At 32.3% G+C, this 19880-nt stretch overlaps 2 protein-coding genes, 1 non-coding gene and 1 pseudogene across 4 annotated transcripts; 2 read left to right on the forward strand and 2 right to left on the reverse strand.

Moving 5' to 3' along the window:
• Positions 1 to 3896: 3896 nt before the first annotated feature.
• On the reverse strand, positions 3897 to 5118 carry LOC114414625 (lon protease 2-like). Its single transcript, XM_028378946.1, has one exon. The coding sequence runs from the start codon at positions 5003 to 5005 to the stop codon at positions 4154 to 4156; it is 852 nt and encodes a 283-aa protein (XP_028234747.1). The 5' UTR covers positions 5006 to 5118; the 3' UTR covers positions 3897 to 4153.
• Positions 5119 to 7470: 2352 nt separating this feature from the next.
• On the forward strand, positions 7471 to 9385 carry LOC114414627 (thioredoxin H-type-like). The gene is made up of 3 exons (XM_028378947.1): positions 7471 to 7628; positions 8771 to 8893; positions 9009 to 9385. The coding sequence occupies exons 1-3, from the start codon at positions 7542 to 7544 to the stop codon at positions 9150 to 9152; spliced, it is 354 nt and encodes a 117-aa protein (XP_028234748.1). The 5' UTR covers positions 7471 to 7541; the 3' UTR covers positions 9153 to 9385.
• Positions 9386 to 9900: 515 nt separating this feature from the next.
• On the reverse strand, positions 9901 to 14984 carry LOC114414626 (annotated as a pseudogene). The gene is made up of 17 exons (XR_003667234.1): positions 14423 to 14984; positions 14205 to 14317; positions 14025 to 14091; positions 13848 to 13940; positions 13585 to 13722; positions 13405 to 13493; positions 13178 to 13283; positions 12935 to 13022; positions 12671 to 12789; positions 12374 to 12538; positions 12066 to 12241; positions 11674 to 11783; positions 11466 to 11575; positions 11202 to 11312; positions 10982 to 11095; positions 10700 to 10902; positions 9901 to 10407 (listed from the first exon to the last, which is right to left on the reverse strand). The product of XR_003667234.1 is annotated as a beta-galactosidase 3-like (transcript).
• A 3224-nt stretch (positions 14985 to 18208) lies between these two features.
• TRNAA-AGC lies at positions 18209 to 18281 on the forward strand. Its single transcript has one exon. It is a non-coding gene; the product is annotated as a tRNA-Ala (tRNA).
• Positions 18282 to 19880: the final 1599 nt, after the last annotated feature.

The following is a 19880-nucleotide window of genomic DNA, read 5'->3' on the forward strand; positions in this document are numbered from 1 at the left end:
AACTCATTTTGAAATTTCAAATCATATTAAAATTAGTTTAAGAATGATTTTGTGTGTGGTAACGACAATGATAGTAATGATAATGTCAGCTGTAATGATGGTGATAGAGATATTAGTTGTGGTTACAGTAATAGTGACGACGATGGTAGTTGTTGTGGCAACATTGGTGGTGATTGTGGTGGTGATGATGAAGATAGTATTGTTGGTAGTGGTAGTGACAATAATAGTAGCATTGATTTTGTATGTTAATATTTATAATAATAGTTAATGTTAATTAGTATAAAATTGTGTAAAATTAGTTGTGTTTGTTATTTTATTGCAATAATTAAAGTGATAATTAGTGTACAATTGTGTTTGTTGTTATTGTAATAACTAATAAGGTCATCATCATTTAATATAAAAATTAGTTTCAATTTTAGGTGTAAAAATAGTCATTTTTAAAATAGTATTATTTATTAAAAATTAGATGTTTAAACAATTATAAAGCAAGAATTTTTTTTCCCCCAACTCCTCTTTTATAAGGTTTATAGAAGGTATCAAATGATGGTGGTTGTGATGACATTGGTGGTGATGATAACAATATTGGCAACAAATTATATGGTGAATCTGACACCACACCAATGAAACATAAACAATATTGGCAACAAGTTATATGAGGATCTCTTTTACACCAATGAACCATAAACACCGTATAAGTGAATCTGACATCACACCTTAATACAAAACCTTAAGACTCAAGTTTATGAGTCTTTTTTTAATTTATATGGTGTCCAACTTTTTCATTTTTATTCGATGTGTAACTTCACCTCACACTTATAGTCTCCTCTCCTCGAGCGAAAACCATTTTCATCTACGAGTATTTTCATGGTGACCATTATAACTCACTTATGCTCTAGATACTTGTACCGTCGCTCCACCTGCGGGACACGCTGTTTGAACTTATCGATAAGAAGATTTTCCATACAAGGGATCCTCATACCAAGGATCCACTGAGATACCAATTGTTATGCGTCTGAGAGGGGTAAATACTTGAGAGATTTACACAATTGAGCCATAAGCAATCATATAGGTGAACTTGACACCATACATTAACTCAAAACCATAAGACTCAGATTTATAGATCTTTTCCTCACTTATAGTGTTCAACTTTTCTATTTTTACTCAATGTAAAATTTTACTTCACACTTATAATTCAATAATATATATTTTTTCTTTTAAAAATGGAAGAATTGATTTATTTAACGCAAAAACAAAAGGAGTTATGACAAGGACAAGGAGGTCGCTGATATTGGCAAAAGAAACAACCCTCAATCCTTTGTCAGAGCATGTTCTGTCCCGTGTAGATGGTTGTTTTGGTTTGCAGGATTCTGGGATAGGTGAAAATGGGATTAATAATTCATTTGGATTATTAATGGCATGCTTGGATCATTGTCTGTGCGCCTCAAACCTCGATTCGGAGATAACAACTTGAAACATATCATCAAATATGTTTAACAAAATTGCATTTACATTTTTTCTTAGAATATGATTATGTCTCTCAAACCATATTAAACAATGATTTTTCCATACATAAAGATGCCAATAAATAAATGTGATAAAAATGTTTCTATTGACAATAATGTTGATGTAATTAAGCCAATTGGTATGTGTTGGAGCGAGTGTATGTAAAATAAAGTTAAAATTAATTTTTTATTTTTTTAATTTATTTTTTAGATTCAATTTAATTATTTATTTTTTAGTTTAATTTAATCTTCTAATTTTTTTTAAATTAATTTAACTTGATTATGAAGTTAAAATTATAAGAAATCATACTTTTATTCAAAACTGTCACTAAGTGATTTTAAATCATCACAAAATATATATTTCTAAAAAAAATGAATCAGAAATTAGAAGACTAAATTAAAAAAAAAAAGTAAAAGACCAAATTGAATTGTTTTTATAAATTAGAAGAGTAAATTGAAAAAAAATTAAAATATCAAATTGGACCTAAATAATAAATTAGAGAAAAAAATAATTTAATCTAAAATTAATGTTGAATAAAATTAATTTTGGTTAAAATTGATATTAAGAGAAATAACATTTGTACAAAAATTTATTCAATAAAATATATGAGTAAGAGAGATAGGAAGAGACATAAGGGAAAAAATTTGAATTAAATTATCATAAATTGACAAGTTAGTATTAAAACCCAATATAAAATATTTAATCCAACATAAAAACTATTTAAAATTATTTAAACTTAAAATAAATTTTAGACTCAATTCTTCAACTTAGAAGTTAGGACCAAATACGATAACATTTGCTTAAAATTAGGTTAACTGATACTTCAAAATTTGGGGTGATTCAACATGAATCCGAACATGCATTTACTAAATCATAGTACAAATATTTTGAATGAAAACCTTTATAATATGTACCCCTTCCATTTCTTTACTTGCCAAGATTTCTATTTCTTTAATTCCCAATATCTCTATTTTTATTTTATTATGTCCACGTATACTTCGCATGGACTCATGAAATAATATTTTAACTAAATAGCGTTACTTTTTTTTTTCCAAGAGACCAATCAAGGTAGAACATGTATGCCTCACGCACAGGTATATATGCTTTTAATTTTGGTAAACAACGAAAATAAATAATGAACGAACGTAAGAGCATCGAGTAATCCCTGTTCTAAAACAAATAAGAGAAACATAAAGGCTCTTGTTGCATATGAACAAATAAACATTCTCATAGTCAACTTCTTCGAATCGTGCATTATTGATAGTAGGATATGCTTCAGAAAATGGAGTTCATTATTGGGTAATGAATGTTTACATTCACATGGTACAAAACAGTGGTAATTCCAAAGGGATATGTGGAATCAAAACCTTAGCCTCATCCTACCCGACTTTAAGTTCAGTCATAAAGTTACACTAGAACGTGTATTGCTTTTAGAAGATGAAAGAATTAATTTTTCAATGCCAAAACAAACAGGAGTCTAGACTTTGTGTATCGCAATAGATTTTGTGTTTTTGAAATTTAAGTGGGATACATAGTTGTATTCATTTGGATTATTAATTATTAATGACATGCTTGGATCATAGTTTGCGCACATCAAACCTCAGTCTGCTGATAATAACTATATTATCAAATAATGTTTAATAAAACTATAGTAAGATTTTGTTAGAACATGATTTTATCTCTCAAACCATATAAAAAGTCTTTTCCATTAGATCAAACTATAATTTGCAAAACATAAATTAAACATGCCAATAGAAAAAAGTAAGAAGAATGTTTCCTGTGCCCTTTTCATGTTGTCAATATTTACAGAATTACATAAACTATCAACTGTTTATGTTGCCTGAGCTTGATACTAGCTTTTACAGAAACATGCCTAAGTTGTCACCAAAACAATAGAAACCATCTAAACCCGTATCAACTATTTATGTTGCCTAAGTTGATACTAGCTTTTACAGGAGGCTAATAAAATGAGGTGAAGAACACAGCCAGAAACTAATCGAGAACAAAATAGAACCACAGAGCCAGTTTGGTATGTTATCTAATGGTCTCAATGTTAATTCAACCCATGGCAAAAAAGAAAGTTCATGAATCTATGGCTCAAACTGAATCGAATTATTTCCACATCCAATCCTTAAATTAAAAATTGTCTCAAACATACCGAAAATTGCGACAAAGCAAAATCCAAATAAATTTGCCTATGCTAAAGCCAATTAGCATCCATAACAATTCACATGCACAGAGCACATAAAGAGCTAATTATTAACAGGTATTACCGACTACAAACATCATCAACATAGCTCTTCAGTAACGGATATCAAAATCATGCTGTGTGTATTTTTTATCTTAAAACAGAATATGCTTCTAACTGTCAGCATCATCATGTAGCAGCAATATTAAACAAATGAAAAGTTTCCAGCAATATTCAACAACAGAATCCTATTAGCCACCACCAGTATTTGTACTATATCCGCAAAATTGTATGTATCTACGGTTTTTATCTATCAAATACCACAGTATATAAAATGCTTCACAAAAACAAAACTAACATTTACGCACAAAAATAATTTACATCTATTTTCTCAATATGTTGAGACGAAGTTACACTTAAAAGCAACAATACCTTGGGTAGAGTATAAACCTTAAACACCAATCAAGAAGAATTGGAAGAAGACGGAAAAACGTCTTTAACAGCAGAAGCAGCGGTGAGGTAATTAAGCGTGTTCTTCAACGTTTCCTTCTCCCTCTTCAATCTGGCTGCAGTGTCCTCCAATTCAAGCAGCGCTTGTTGCTCCCTGGGCGCTCCCTCAAAGGTGCTCCCAACAAAAAACGAAAACGGCGTCGGAAAGAGGTTTCGTCTCAAATCCCCAACCTCCTTCTCCGGTTTCCCTCCCAACCGGTTCGATAACCGGATAACGTCTTTCATGTAGGTCTCCACTTCGGTGGCGAGACCATCGAGATCGAGGTCGGTGGAGGGAGAAGGGCGGTCCTCGAGCCACGTCACCCGCGCGACCAGGTAGGGTTTGGTGCGGACCACGCTGTTCACGCGGAACCGCTCCTGCCCCTTGCAGATGAGGAAGAACCGGTCGTCGACGAGACACTCATGTTTTATGACTTCGCCGACGCAGCCGACGTTGGCGGTTCCCGAGACGGCGTCGTTGTAGATGACGCCGAATCGGAGGTCGGTGTGGAGGAGCGTGTGCATCATGATGCGGTACCGGAACTCGAAGATCTGCAAGGGAAGGATGGCGCCGGGGAAGAGAACCAGAGGGAGAGGGAACAGAGGGAGCTCCAACACGTCGTCGGAGTTCGAGGAGTTCGTGTGGTGCTTCTCCGAGAATGAGGAGGCGGAGCACCGCAGAGTGGAAGCAGGCCTCCGGCGCCGGTGCCGGAGAAAGTCGAGATTGAAATGCTGCGGCGGAGATGTTGGGGATTTAGGGTTTAGGGAGAGTGTGATAGGGTTTAAGGAGGAAGAAGGTGAAGGGATAAGCTGTGTGAATGCCATTTCCAATGCGAAATTTAGAATTTAGAATTTAGAATTAGAATAAAAGCAATGGAAGAATAAAGTAGTGAATCAGAGAGACAAGGTTTTGGTGTGTGGTTACTATTGGACCTCCACTCTATTATTTTCTGTTAATACTTTTATTATTATCAGTTGAAAAAGGCACTCTGTGTCTTTGAATTTGAAAATTCCTTATAGTTTATTTTAAAAAATATAATTATTATTGGAAATTAAAATAAAATATTATAATTATTTATAATAATTGAAGATAAAATCATCTATAAAAAAATGACACCAAATATAATTATTTCTTTTATAATAAATTATAGATTATTATTATTTTCTGACATAAATCTATTGCGAACTTCACACTACTGGCTGGTTATGAAATCTGTGTATCAAAGAGACGTAGATTGTGTTAAATGTGGTGTTTTAAAGCACATTATGTGAATGAGATAATAATAAGGATTAAGGAGAGGACAGAAGAAACTTCTGTTGGTTGATGGTTCTGGATAATCCACGTCTGAATTCTCGATCAAGCCCGATACCTTTCTAGTGACCCTAATGTAATACTTTGGCCCAATCTGGCCGACATTGTGCACGTCACGTCTCGTCTTCTTGTGTCACGTCACACCTCATGCATGATGTTCCGTTCATAATATTATTAATTACTAGCGGAAATATAAGTACGATTGTATTTTCATATGTTAAAATTAATTTATTTATTATGTATCAAATTGTATATTAATTTTATTATTTACTTTAACACGAGATTTTGTCTATGTATCTATGTAGCATTTTTATATCTCTTTCTATTTATTACATCATATCATTTATCATATTTAAAAAATAAAATAGGAAAAATAATAAAATCTTTGCAGTTTTAACTCTCCTAATTTCCATATTTTCATGTTCTTCAAGCCAAAAGTGAATTTCACTTTGCAAAAGAGAGCAAGATTAAAAACAAAAAGTGTGAATATAACTACTGACATAATGACTTACATAGTCACATTGAAAAGAAGGATGTTAAATAATATCAGTTTTGTTAAAACCAAATAAATCATCATTTTTGGGCATTCCTTGTTTCTTGAATTGGCAAACAGTCTGATTTTACAATAATTAAATCTTTAAACGATACTCCACTTATTTAATATGAAATGCAGCAAGTTTTTTCACTTCTTGTTGTTGCCCTTGTGCAATTCTACTTGACACCAGAACACATACTAGAATAAATCCGTAGACAACTAAGCTGTCATATTGGGCCTCTAACAAGAAATTAGGACAAAGATAACAAATTTAATTAATTCAAAAGCTTTAGAATTTTGTTTTCTTATCTAATCATCCCACAAAGGCTAATAAGTGATAACCTTTTTTTTTCTATGCACGGAAAATTATGTTGATTATGATTTTTTGACTTAAGAAAAAGGATATTACCTTTAAGGAATTTTCCTTTTTTTGTTACCCAAGTCTTGCAAAAGTTAAAAAAACATAACCTTGACTTATTTGTAAGATGAAGATATGCATGATGGTGAACTTAATGGTAAAAACTAAAGAACAAAAAATGAGTTGGTCAGAAATGAATTTTAAAGAAACTTTGAAGAAATTAAATCATAAATTTTGTTAGTCCATGACAAGATTTATATGTCCAAGGAATACTCTCGCACAAATACTCCCCCATCAAATTTAAGGCTAAGAGATTGGGGTGAAAAAAAAAAGGACCCGCTAACGGAGAATTTGAAAGAGGAAGAGAGGGGAAACTGGAAAAAAAAAAAAAAGATATTAAAGGTGGTTTAAAAATAGGTTCGTGTAGTTGCATCAAGACCAGTTTAAGAATAAATAAAATTTAAATTAATTTACAATGTAAGCAAAGGAAAAAAAATATCCATGAGAACAATATGTAACATGAATATGAAGAATGTGCGGTTACTTCGATAGACTATTTCAACAACAAAAAAAAAGACAAAAATGAGGGATATTAATATATGTAAAGTACTATTAAGGATAAAAATGTCCAAATAAATATGGACATCAAAAAGAAATATTATCTTTATATATTGTTATAGATATATGTAATATTTAATATTTAAGGCAACTGATATCTTCTTTATCTATTGTTGTAAAAGTAGAGTACTATTAAGGATAAAAATGTCCATATAAATGTGGTTTCAAAAAGAAATATGGTTATAGATGTATGTAATATTTAATATTATAAAGGGTAAAATGGTCTTAAAAAGTGGAGACAAAAAATAATTAATAGATGTATGTAATATTTAGTATTATCAAAGATAAAATGGTTTTAAAAAAGTAAAAATAAAAAATAGTATCCTTTAGTTATACGCAGCCGTTTCTTTAAAAAGTACAGTGCGTCACGTAGATGCGAACACGCGAGGAGCACGTGTGGCGTAATTTTTTAATATTATATTTTAGCAACAGTTCGCAACACAACGTATTATTATATATACGACGCAGGGGGCATATCTTTTGCGTGCAGTTCAAAGCGAAGAAAGATTCGAAACGAAGAAAGAAAGCGTTGTGAAGAATGGCGGAAGAGGGACAAGTGATCGGTGTCCACAGCGTAGAGGAGTGGAAGGAACATCTCAAGAAGGGAGAAGAGTCCAAGAAATTGGTTATTAATCTTTTGCCCTTTTATTTTGTTTTGCCTTGTAGTCTTGATTTGCATTAGTATAAGCGCACTAGGGTTTTCGCATTGGGAAATTCCTTTATCGTTTCTTGCCTTAATGAACCATTTTGTGCTATCAATGTCAACTCTAGATTCTTTTATGACATAGATTTGTTAATATTGTTGCATCTGGACGGTGTGGTTGTGTGCGATGCTATTGCTATGCTATGGTGTGGGATTTTTCAAAATAATCGACGAAGAATCATATGCTTTTGCCCATTGATGGATGAACTTAAAGTTAGACGTGGTACAGAAAATATGCTATTGCTTTTTAAAAATAGTGGACAAGTGCTGAATTGCTCCTTAGTTTTTATTGTCTGTTGCAATTCTGGGTGGTGCTGCACCCCTTTCAGATTTTGTAGATGAGAGAGTAGGGCTTGTCTAATGATATGGCGACTATGTTTCTTAATGGATAAGATATCCCTGGATTATCCATCTATTCTTGTGAAAATACTGTCGGTTGGCTAGTGATCATTGTGTTTGTGTATTGTATTGTATCCCTTGTGCGGTTGTGCCCTGTCCCTTCTCTGCAAATTAGCCCCTCTGATATTTTTCATCCTCTACTAGGTCCATATCACATTTGATTCTTGCCCTGTTGCTTCCTTTGTTGGGATTATTAACACTTGTGTGAAATATGATCACATTTTGCTGCTTATAAGCTATTGTAACTGATTGTTACCTTTGAACAGAGTGTTTTTTATGGTGATGTAACCTTGAGTTACAGAGTTTACTTGGAAACTTCAATTTTTCAATTCTTAATGATACTGTTTTGATATCTTCAATGAATTGAACTGCCTGCAGTTCAAATTTGAACTGCATGAGTTGCCTTTAGCCAGTCATGTTTTACTTCAATCCAGAAATAAAATATTTTCTTAAGGCTGGGGTGCTTGCTGTTATAAAGTAACTGCAGAGGATGTTGATCCCCTGTAGACCTTTGTTGTTGAAACTTGTAGCTTTCTAGTTTTGCAATTAAGGGTCTGTTTGAAGATCGTGTCATTGTTAGCATGATTTGTGATTCTTTAAATCTTTTCATCCATCGATTCTTAAACAATTACAGTATAAATACTGAAAGAAAATTACATTAATAGATTGTGGTGGATTTTACTGCTTCTTGGTGCGGTCCATGCCGTTTCATTGCCCCAATTCTTGCAGAGTTTGCTAAAAAGTTGCCGAATGTCACCTTCCTCAAGGTGGATGTGGATGAATTGGAGGTGAGTATATCTAAATCTACCACATAACATTATTTTATTTTTTGTCCTAGATCCTAAAGCGCTATGAGGACTATTTCCTTAACTAAGAATCTTACAATTACTTTGGTTTCTTCAGACTGTTTCCAAGGAGTGGGGAATTGAGGCTATGCCAACCTTCCTGTTCTTGAAAGAAGGCAAGCTGGTGGACAAGGTTGTGGGTGCCAAGAAAGAGGAGCTGCAATTGACAATAGCCAAACATGCCGCAATTGCTGCTGCTTGAAGTGCCATATGAATATGTTAAGAATAATAGACTATTGTCTTCGAGTCAGTTTGCTTTTATTACTATTAATCTGTTATTGGGTCTGTTTGCATGATTTCAGAACGGATTTAGAGTTAGTAAAACATGGATGGGTTATGTGTAAATGAAATTGTTGCACTATCGTGATTGAAACATTTCTGCTGATGAAACTAGCCAAAAGATTAGCCGGTACGTTATGTTTATCATTGCTGTGACAATGGATGTGTTTCATCATAAAACTTCCGGATAAAGTTAGCTTTAAAGTTTATAGATAATTACAAGTTTAAGCTACAAAACTGGTTAAACACATTCTTAACTGCGACTCTTCTCACAAAACCAGAAGCACAATTTCTTTTTAATAGTATAATAGTTATATAGTTGAAAAGAACCCGTCGCCCCTTCTATAAACAAAACAGTGACATCTGGTGAAAAGAATCACAAGTCATATGGAGTGGGAGATCATTAAGTTGGGGCCGATGGCATTTAATGATTGATGCCAACAAATTCGCCTATTCGGTAGATGATACATGGTACTGATGGTAGTGCTTAAAATATGGCCATGAACGATATCCGATATAATCAAGGTAAAGCATACATGAGAAGTGAAAGCATCAAAAAACCTCTGTAATCGATGCTTGGCAGCACAATGGCATCATATTATTATTATTAATTTATTATAGTTTAAAAGGTAGGTAATGCGACATAAGCGATGGGGCTAAGTGACAGCAGAGCAGTACGATGATTATTATATATTACATGAAAATAATGGGACAAAGATTTTTTGTATTTTTTATATTGCACAGGTAGGGGATCCAATCCATGATCCTATGAATTGAGGGCCTTACAATCACTTCATTCACAAGTAATCTCCTAGTAGATTTGGTTGACGTGTCGAAAAATATATTACAAATCATCTAGGTACATCTTTTGTACCAATCACGGTGGTCCATTTCTATAAGAAAAGGGGGTGCTAGGAACCATAGAACTAACAACACTTCTTCGTATTGCCAAGTTATTGTTTCGAAGCTACCTTCGTTCCAAAGAAAGCCACAAAATTCACAGTAGACAGATTCTTATTCAGGTTCTTTGGTTCTCTGAATTGGGTCACTACCCATGAACTGCCGGAGTATGTGCCACTCTCTTTACCAAAGATATTTTCCAAGGATTTCCACCTAATTCTTCAAACACTACTATCAAGTTCTTTGTTGGCTTCAGCCACGACCTTGGAACGTGATACCTGCGAAATTCCAAACACAAAACGGGTAAATATCTCTATTCTTACATAAAATATCATTTAGTAGCATTGGATGATTGGATCTGACACACTATAGAAAAACGGTCGTGGCATTATCATTACTCATATCAGAGTGCAATGATACTGACAACCAAAGGTAAATAAAGCCATGTACACCCCTCCCCGCACTATTCTTTCACTCTCTGCAGGTTACATTTATCTGTCAACGGCTCTAAAGGTAGACATAGTAATAAAGTAACATCTTAGTGTTATATCCTTTACAGAAAAGCAGTACCATCGTTGAGTGGGTTGTCCACAACCAAGTTGGCACTTTACAGGCCTGAAGGTCCCAGAATAAGTGCAAGAATTACAGTCACCCTTTGCATAAGCCAGCCAATATCTCCCTATGCTCCGCCCGTTGATCCATACTTGACCCTTACCCATGCTTGCCATGTCCAAAGCCAGTGGTTCGTTTCCCTCGGGTGCATTAAAACAAGCCTGCAGGTTCCAAATTGAATAGTTAATAGTTGAAAACTAAAGCATGTCGTACTATATAAGCAAGTAACTGTTCCCTCGCCTTGTTCCATTTCAATTGTGACCGGCTTTGAGTAGCTAGTGACTCTTGGACCCAATCAACAGACGAGACCCCATTGGGAGATACCAGATTCATAGCCTCTCCTCTTAGGCCAACCTATTGGAGATCATGTTGTAATTAGAAAACATTTTTTTTCCCGGTCCCATTAATTGAAACTTATTAATACACATATGTTAGATTAATAAAATTGTGTGCATCAGACCTTATATGACCACTTGTTCCACGTCAAATCTTTCTGTCCTTGGTCAAGACCATGGATCAAAACTGGACCAGTGATTCCTGCCTCCCAAGTTTCATAATGCCGACCAACATTCTTCCAATGAAAAAAAGGGAAAATAAATCAATGACTAAGCAACATAATGTTCAAGCAAAACAAGGTACTGAATATTAATTGGTAAATAGAAACATAATGGTCCAGTCCAAGTTGGATTTACAAGCAAGGTGCAAAATAGTACTACATACTAACCTGTAATCCAACAGCCACGCTGAGAAGAGCAATTTTATTTGTTCCAGCGCGGAGGTCAACAGGTCCATTAAACGTGCAATTTCTCTGCTCCCTAGTCCCAAAAGCCGACCCTGTAAAAGGAATCATTCATCTTCGTTTTAACTCAGAACTAATCATCATGCAAAGTTGGAAACAAAATAACTACACGTTTAACTGCAATTCTGCAAACCTGAAAATTGGCCATTAACAAACACACGAACAGCATGTCCTGCGGACTTCACATTAATGCTTGGTTTTTGTCCGCCTCGAAAAAAGGATTCTGATGAACTTATGCCAATGCTGAATCATGCCAACTAAGATTAAATGTTGAGAACTGACAAGGTAGGATATCAGAATCTATCCGATAAAAGCATTTAAATATGAAATATGCCAAAAATGGCTGAGTTCAGGAGCTTCTTGAAAAAATAAAACAAGCATATTTCTTCTGCTTGAATCTGCAACTGTCAAAATAGGAATTGCAGAATTTATTTTGTCATTTATGCAAACGACTCCAAATTCACTTCATTTGATAGCTAATTGAAAATCAAGGAGATAACCTTTACTTCAAATCAAGCAGCTTACCTGGTTATGTACCATAGATAGTCACTGGTATCTCTAGTAACGTCCAGCTGTTCTAAGAGTCCAGGAGCTGTAATCCTTGAATTTTCGGCCAGAGAAGATAGATCTTCATTGTAGCTCTCCCATGAGAACTTTTTTTTGACCGGAAGCATTTTCACCAGTGAAGATTGAACTCTCACCTTAATGAAGACATAACAATCCAGTCAACCACTTGATGCAAAGGGAAAGGCTGACAAGAAATAAATACCAATGGGCAACAAATGTTTCCTTCACACTTCATAGCTTTAGAAGGTCTCGTGAAGAATTTTTACTTTTGCAGTATTAAATACATCAGTTTTGCAATCAGGAAGGATGCTTATGGACCAAGGAGGTAAATCATAGTGCTTGCTATCGAATGTCACGGTAGCAGCTGACTGTGCATTATAGTTTGCTAGAAATGCTGCACATGTTCCAGTCCCTGTAGAGAATACATGAGCCTGGAAAATCACCAATCACATTGAGAGACAAGATTAATAGTTACCACTTACCAGTTACCACAAAGATTAATTTATCATAAACAAGCACAAAACCTAAAAGAGGGTAATTGTTTGATATCAGAGACAACATGCCTGCAGTAGTGTTCCTAATGACGAAACTGTGGGATCCGAAGACACCAAAGCATGTTCATATCGCTTGATAGCTTTATGAAGCTCCTTCAAATGACTATATTTTGGTTGCCTGATCAAACCTAAACACAACAAGGTACTCAATTACAAAAGGCTCATATCGGATTAGGATGGAACAATATATAATATTAAACTATCTTTAAGGAAGCATCTGATGGAAACATAATCCAACAAGAAATTTTCTCATTATAAGCACGGTTTGCTCACCATATTCATCAATTGGAGCATCATAGTCATAGCTTGTAGTTATGAACGGGCCTCCAGCTGATCGTCCAAAGTTAGTTCCTCCATGGTACTGGCATTTTTCATTAAAGCACATAGGTGAAATTCAGGTTTAAAGTAAGGAAACATATGTTTCATGACAAGAAGAAGCAGAACCGAGCCTTATCCCAGTCATTGACTTTTTTTTTTTTTGTAAAATTTGTAAACAAATCATAGAAAATGACCAACCATGTAATAATTCACATATGAGCCACCCTTTTGTATGAAACGAGCAACTGCAAATGATAGATCCTCAACTGGTCGCTGGTGAATTGGGCCGCCAAATTCTGTAAACCTTGTCACCATTGGGAATAGCGAGAAGAGATCAGAAGAACAAAAATGGGTAAAAGAAAAATTAGGCAACCGTATCTAAAGTTACAGAAACAACTTCAAATGTAATAGACTATATAGCTTACCAGCCACTCCAAGTCTCAGTCCATATGCTAGGCTTGTATGGTTTATTTGGAGAGAAATCATCACAGTAAAAACCATTACATGAATTTATCTGTAATGGACAATTGGATAGATCATGTTCAACCCTCAATAAAAAAATATAATGAAGTAAATGAGACAAGCAAGAGAATGAGAGGACTCACCACAGGATCTGGGGCATCATTTTCCTTGCACATCACCCAGGGCACTCCTGTACCCAATCCAACAGCCATTCTTGCAGCCCAGTTTACGTATGCACGGCCACCAGCTCCCCTACTCTCTGGTCCGTACTCATTCTCAATCTATAAAACACAAGAAAGGTAGAGGAAAAGCAAATAATAAAGTTCAAGATTTTCTTTTCAAGTAGTGATTCCTTGGTTTTTGAGTATTTCTTCGATTATGCCATACAATGGAAGGAATTGCATACCAGAGAGAGAATGATTGGACCACCCTGAGACTGAAACAACTTCTCACTCTTCATCATCTGGACAATTTTCTGCGTGAAACCTTGCATTGCCGCCTAAGAATGAAAAACGGCAATGTCAGATTATCCAAGACTTGAGTCAATAGAGAGAACCCATGTCAATGAAATTGTAAGTCCAACCTTGAAAGGCTCATTATCCGTTCTGAAACTTATGCCAGGAACATACTTCAACCATACAGGAATTCCTCTACAGTACACCGTTAAAGAATGCGATTGTGAATCACAACATATCTCACATATTAACACACGCACACAAACAAACACAGAGAGAGAAATATGGATTATGGAAGCAAAATGTACCCAAAGTTCCACTAAGCGCATACATAAGGTCCAATCCGAAGATTAGCATAAAGCCCCACCTTCTGCACCGTCTTAATGAACCGTGCTAGATCATACCTTCCTTCAAAATTGTACTGCAACCCAACATCAAAAAAATCACAAAGAACCAAAAAAATATTATTATTTTTCTTTTAAAATGAGGTAGATAGATGGAAAGAAAGGAGGATCCGGAGTAGTACATTGCCAGGAGAAGGTTCATGGACATCCCAGAAGACATAAGTGTCTATGACATCAAGTCCTCCGTGTTTGGCCTTCCGAATTAGATCCTCCCACATTTGAAGCAAACAAAACAACACAAAGCTTGAAACACATTTTAAGATTGAAACACATAAAGAGTGAAGAAAATGAAACACAAACCTTAGGGGTGCTTCTGGGATAGTGAATGGAGCCCGAGATGAGGATTCTCCTCTAACCATTGATGAGAAGAGACTTTCTATCGTAGGTAGCATTGCAGTGTATGAGCTCAGAACCCACAAACAAGACCGTGAGAAACAATGTGAGTAGCTTCGAAACTAAATTGGTAATGATATCCATGTCTCCGAATGGAGGGAAATATTTTAAAAAGAACAAGGTTTAACCGTTTAGTTTAAATTCACTTTTTCGGTGTGTTGTGTTTTGTTGTCTATGATCTGAAACACTCCCTACCACTTACCAGCAGCGACCATAGGTGCTACTACAGTACTACTGGTTACACAGGCCGAATCTGGCTTATCTGTGTCTTTTTTCAAGCTGTGTGTTTCTATGCTGTTACAAAGTTTTGTTAAATTTAATTGTCATTCAATTTTAAAAATTATAAAAATGATATGATTTCGAAGGAACAATACATGCATAGTTTGAAAACGGACAACAAAAAAGACTAGTTAGTTCAAGTTAACCCCTCTGGCTCTTCTACTTATATTAATTATTTGTGTTAGACTCAGGAAGTGTATTCTTAAATGCATTTTTTGTTCTCTTTTTATTTTTCTTTCACATTCCTACAACTAATTTTCTTTTAGTTCATCTGTCATTCACTTTCTTTTTCCTAAATTATTTCAATATTATTAAATTTATTTTCAAAATTTAGTGATTGCAATAATTTTTCTTTATAAATTTCATGATAATCAAATTCATCCTAAAAATATGAAACATTAACAAATTGGTCCTTGAAAGATATAAAATAATAAAATATAATTTGTCATTCAATATTTAAAAAATATGACATATTTTATCATTAAATTATAATATTTAATTATCAATTTGATAATAAATTATATTTTTTAAAAATAATTTGACATTAAATTATAAAATTTAGAAATCAAATTACATTAAATTGTTTATAAGACTAATTTATCGACATCTTTTCCACATTCACAAACTAAATTTAAATTTTTAATATTTCAAGAATCAATTAATTTATCAGTATCTCATACTTTCAAGAGAATAAATTTAATTATTTTTCCTAAATTTTATGTATTATTTCCTCAAATTCTAAAATGGTTAATGTTTAATGTTTTTTTTAAAAAATAGATTAAAAAAATGACTACTACCCTTTTTCAAGATAATAATACATAATTGCTTATTAAGAGAAAATTTTATTCAAATATTCGATCCTTTCTTTAAATGATAAAACATCATACAAGTTGAAATGAAGAAAATATCATTTTTTAATAAATTTATTATTTTTTATAATAATTAATCTTAATAATGATATCAACAATAATAACTTTTATCGGTTCATAATGTAAAATTTTAATATTATAATACATAATTATTAAATAGCGGTCTCATGTTAACTTTATTTTGGTTTTAAGATTTTATTAAAAAAATATTTATTATGTTAAAATATAAAAAAATATTTTTTAATAAAAATATATAAAGTAAATTATATTGACTTTTTCTAAAATTTTGTAATATTATAAAAAAATTATTTTTCTTTAATGTTTACATTAAGATTTTGATGTCAGTATAATATTTTAAAAATAATTTAAAAAGTTAATATGGGAATAAAAAAGATAAAAGAGTTATGTGTAATTTCATTAGATAATATAGTATTAGAAAAAAAGGATTGTGTATGTTTTTTAAAGAGAAATGATTGTGTATGTGGCAGTGGTTATGGACGGCAAGCCGCCAAGTCCTTTATTTTAAGAATATTCAAGATGGAATCAAATTCTACCTGAAATAAAAAATTCACCGTTCGATTTGGTTTATTTTTTATTTTTTCACAAATCACAAGGTTCGATTTGACAATCAACATTAAATCAAATCTAATTATACTAGTTTAATATAAGACTCGTATTATATATATAATTTTAAATTTATGTAAAATAAAAAAAATTATATTTAATTTAAATTTAAAATTTAAATGTTTAACACTTAATCTCTCACCTTTCTCTCTCGGTGAAATCCTAACTTTGAAAGTTCAAAATTACTTTCCATACAATCCTCTTTGGGTTTGTGGCAATAACATTTTTTTTTAATTTAGTCATTAGAATTTAGAATAAAGTATTACATTTTTTTTTTTTTAAAATTTAATGATTTATTATTTAAATTAAATGATTATTATTCAAATTGATCATTTATATCATTAATTATTAAACTAATTATCATTCTAGTTTGTTGTTTGATTATAACAAACTTTGTAAATATTTTTTTAATATTCATTGATAGAATTTTCAAACCAATTATTATTCAAATTGATCATTTATATCATTAATTATTAAACTAATTATCATTCTTTTTTATACACATTTCTTATTTGTAAATTATCCTTTAATATATATAATTATTTTTATTTTTTCATGAGCCTTTAAACTATAATGTTGTCATTTTCCTTTTAAAAAAATGTTACCAGTATTTTCTTCAATTACTTTTTTTAAAAATAAAGATAGAGTCTGACCTATTTTAGTTAAATAATGTTATTATATTTATATTTAAAAGAGATATCTTAATTTATCATACCGTGTACGAAAAAATATTAGTTTTTTAAAACTACTGAAATGCCTTCAGCGTTATTCTTCTTTTAAGTATTCTTAAAGAAAAAAAAAGTAAAGAATAAAAAATCTTTAAAGCTTCTTTTAAATGTTTTAATCCCCAATAAAAGCTAAAAAGTACCATCACTTGCTTATTTAATACAGATACGATGGCGGGTTGTCACAATAAAAATTAGGTTACCTGAATTTTTCTTCTGCAAGCTTCTTACTTACAACTTTCAAGTCCTTCTCTTTCACGTCCCTTGTCTCCATTTAGGATATCCGCATCGACAAGTTTCAGGCTTGGCGTTTGTTTCTATTCGAAACCCGTGGTTGAGTTTTTGCTCTTGGTTGTGTTTCAGCGGAGGCAATAATGGCTTTTTTGAGAGGCTCGTCGGTGGTGGTTTCCACTCCGACGTTGATTGCGGAAGCCACGACGTTGGCCAATGGACGACGACTATCTGAGGCGTTGTGCAGTTTGAAGTTTTGCGAATTCTGTTATGCAATTACTATAATTTGAATTTGATTTGTTTTTTATAAGAGAGGATATGAACCTTTGACAGTGGGATTGGAAGCGCTGGAAAAAATTGAAACGAGGAAGATGGAAGTGTGATCGAAACAGAGAGGGAAAAACAAAAAAGGGTAAATCGGGAAAGATCAATAAAAACAAAAATAAAAAGATAAAAAAAGAATAATTTTTACCATTGATTTGAAATAAAAAGAGACCTACTCACGTAATCACGTTAGACGCCGCTCTTGTTTAATTGTTTATTGACCGGGAACGGAAAAGGGAGTCATGGACAACCTTTTCTATTAAATAAAAAACACGGACAATTTGATATTTGAAATTCCAATCCTTAAATATAAATAAAATGTAAAATGCACTAGTTACTTTCGGGGTTTTTTTTGTATGCGAGAAAGTTATTATAAAAACTACAAATTAAAAAAATATTTTTAGATTTTAATAGTCAATAAAGAATAGTATAAAATAATTTTCATAGTATCATTAAAGCAGACGGGGATGTAGCTCAGATGGTAGAGCGCTCGCTTAGCATGCGAGAGGTACGGGGATCGATACCCCGCATCTCCATTTTTTAAAGTTTCTTCCTTTTCTCTGTAATTATGATTCTTTTAATTTAGGTCTTATTGAATATGGGCCTCCTTGGTTACCCAGTATCTAGTTGTCAATTTCTATGCATAGCACAACGATAATTTAAAATCAATTCTATTTAACTATACAACAAACAAACACTTTGTGATGGAGTGTCCACTGATGTTAAATAAAGCATTGAGGGTTTTACCTTATAATGATGATCTTGGGCCAACTTGCTACTACTTCATCATTCTTAGCACAAACATGAGATAAATTAATTGAATGATATAAACAAATGCGTTGATATATAATGAATATATTAAATTTTGTCTGAATAAGATAACTCGTTTTACAATTATACATTTATCCTTGCTTATATGGGTAAATTATGTTTACGATCATTTTGACCTTTATTTATTTATTTGATTAAAAAATTGCTTTTAATTATGAAGTTTTACTATAATATACTTTGGATTTGATTCTCCTTTTTTTTAACAAAAAATAATGCTACAGAAAGAGCAAGAGCAAACATTTTTTAAGTTTTATTGATTTGGGCCAGAAGTATTTTTTATTGGATCGTAAGTTTCTACTGTCCAGTTGTGGCATTTGAAGTGAATGGGCTTCATCTAATTAAGATCAACATTGTCCGAAGTGTATCGCACCTAGAAGTTTATACCATGCTGTATGTGCCTTCATTATTCATTAATAATTTATTTATTCACTTAGAGGGGGCTAAGCCACTAAGAAGAACTACGCAATGGCTCAATTAATAATTTAACAAAATGTCATTCATAAAAGAGAAGTTTGCAATTTTCACATTCAAGTAATTCAATATTTGTTTCAAAATATCCAAACCTGCTTGCTGCTCGTTAGATTAAAGTTTCGAAGTTAGGATCACGCACACAATCTTACTTAAATCTAGAAATACAATATAATGTAAAAAAAAAAAACTGACAGTATGAAAAATAACATTTACTAACCAGCAAAAAATACTAAGCATTGAAATTGTCACCATTTAAATAACATTGGTTAAACAAAAAATAAATTATTAATATTGATATTTTGAACCTAAATAATATAATACAATATATTATACTTGTATTTAATGATTTAATAGTAATTTCCAATTTATAAACCAATATATATATATATATATATATATATATATATATATATATATATATATATATATATATATATATATATATATATATATATATATATTGTAGTATATACAATAACGACCCAATTTCCATTAATTAAGAAAGCATCAATAAAAGTTAATCTAATGTCAACATATTGATACCCTGGGCCGGGGTAAGATGTTAAAATTTATTTATTTATTATTATTTTCAAAAATATTTTTTCAATCTGCTCCTAATCTCCCATGATTTCGTTTCTAGTTTTTTAATAAATATATAAATTTAAATTGTTGGGAGACTAATTATTGGATAATAACTTAAGTATGCAAATTAGTGGATTCATGATGAGTTTAGTGTGAAAGGGACTAATTTTTCATAATGTGATAAAATATAGTTAAAATTTTCACTGAAAGAAGTGTTTACATTTAATATTTGAAAATCTCTAAAGAATTAC

The sequence above is a fragment of the Glycine soja genome, chromosome 6, assembly GCF_004193775.1.
Source record: "Glycine soja cultivar W05 chromosome 6, ASM419377v2, whole genome shotgun sequence".
Classification (NCBI taxonomy): Eukaryota; Viridiplantae; Streptophyta; class Magnoliopsida; order Fabales; family Fabaceae; genus Glycine; species Glycine soja.

Bases quoted from the DNA above. Each gene is read 5' to 3' on its own strand.
- LOC114414625 (XM_028378946.1), bottom strand. From the start codon at position 5,005: ATGGCATTCACACAGCTTATCCCTTCACCTTCTTCCTCCTTAAACCCT.
- LOC114414627 (XM_028378947.1), top strand. From the start codon at position 7,542: ATGGCGGAAGAGGGACAAGTGATCGGTGTCCACAGCGTAGAGGAGTGG. The intron at 7,629-8,770 runs GTTATTAATCTT...TTACATTAATAG, and splicing joins GAGAAGAGTCCAAGAAATTG to ATTGTGGTGGATTTTACTGC. The intron at 8,894-9,008 runs GTGAGTATATCT...TGGTTTCTTCAG, and splicing joins TGGATGTGGATGAATTGGAG to ACTGTTTCCAAGGAGTGGGG.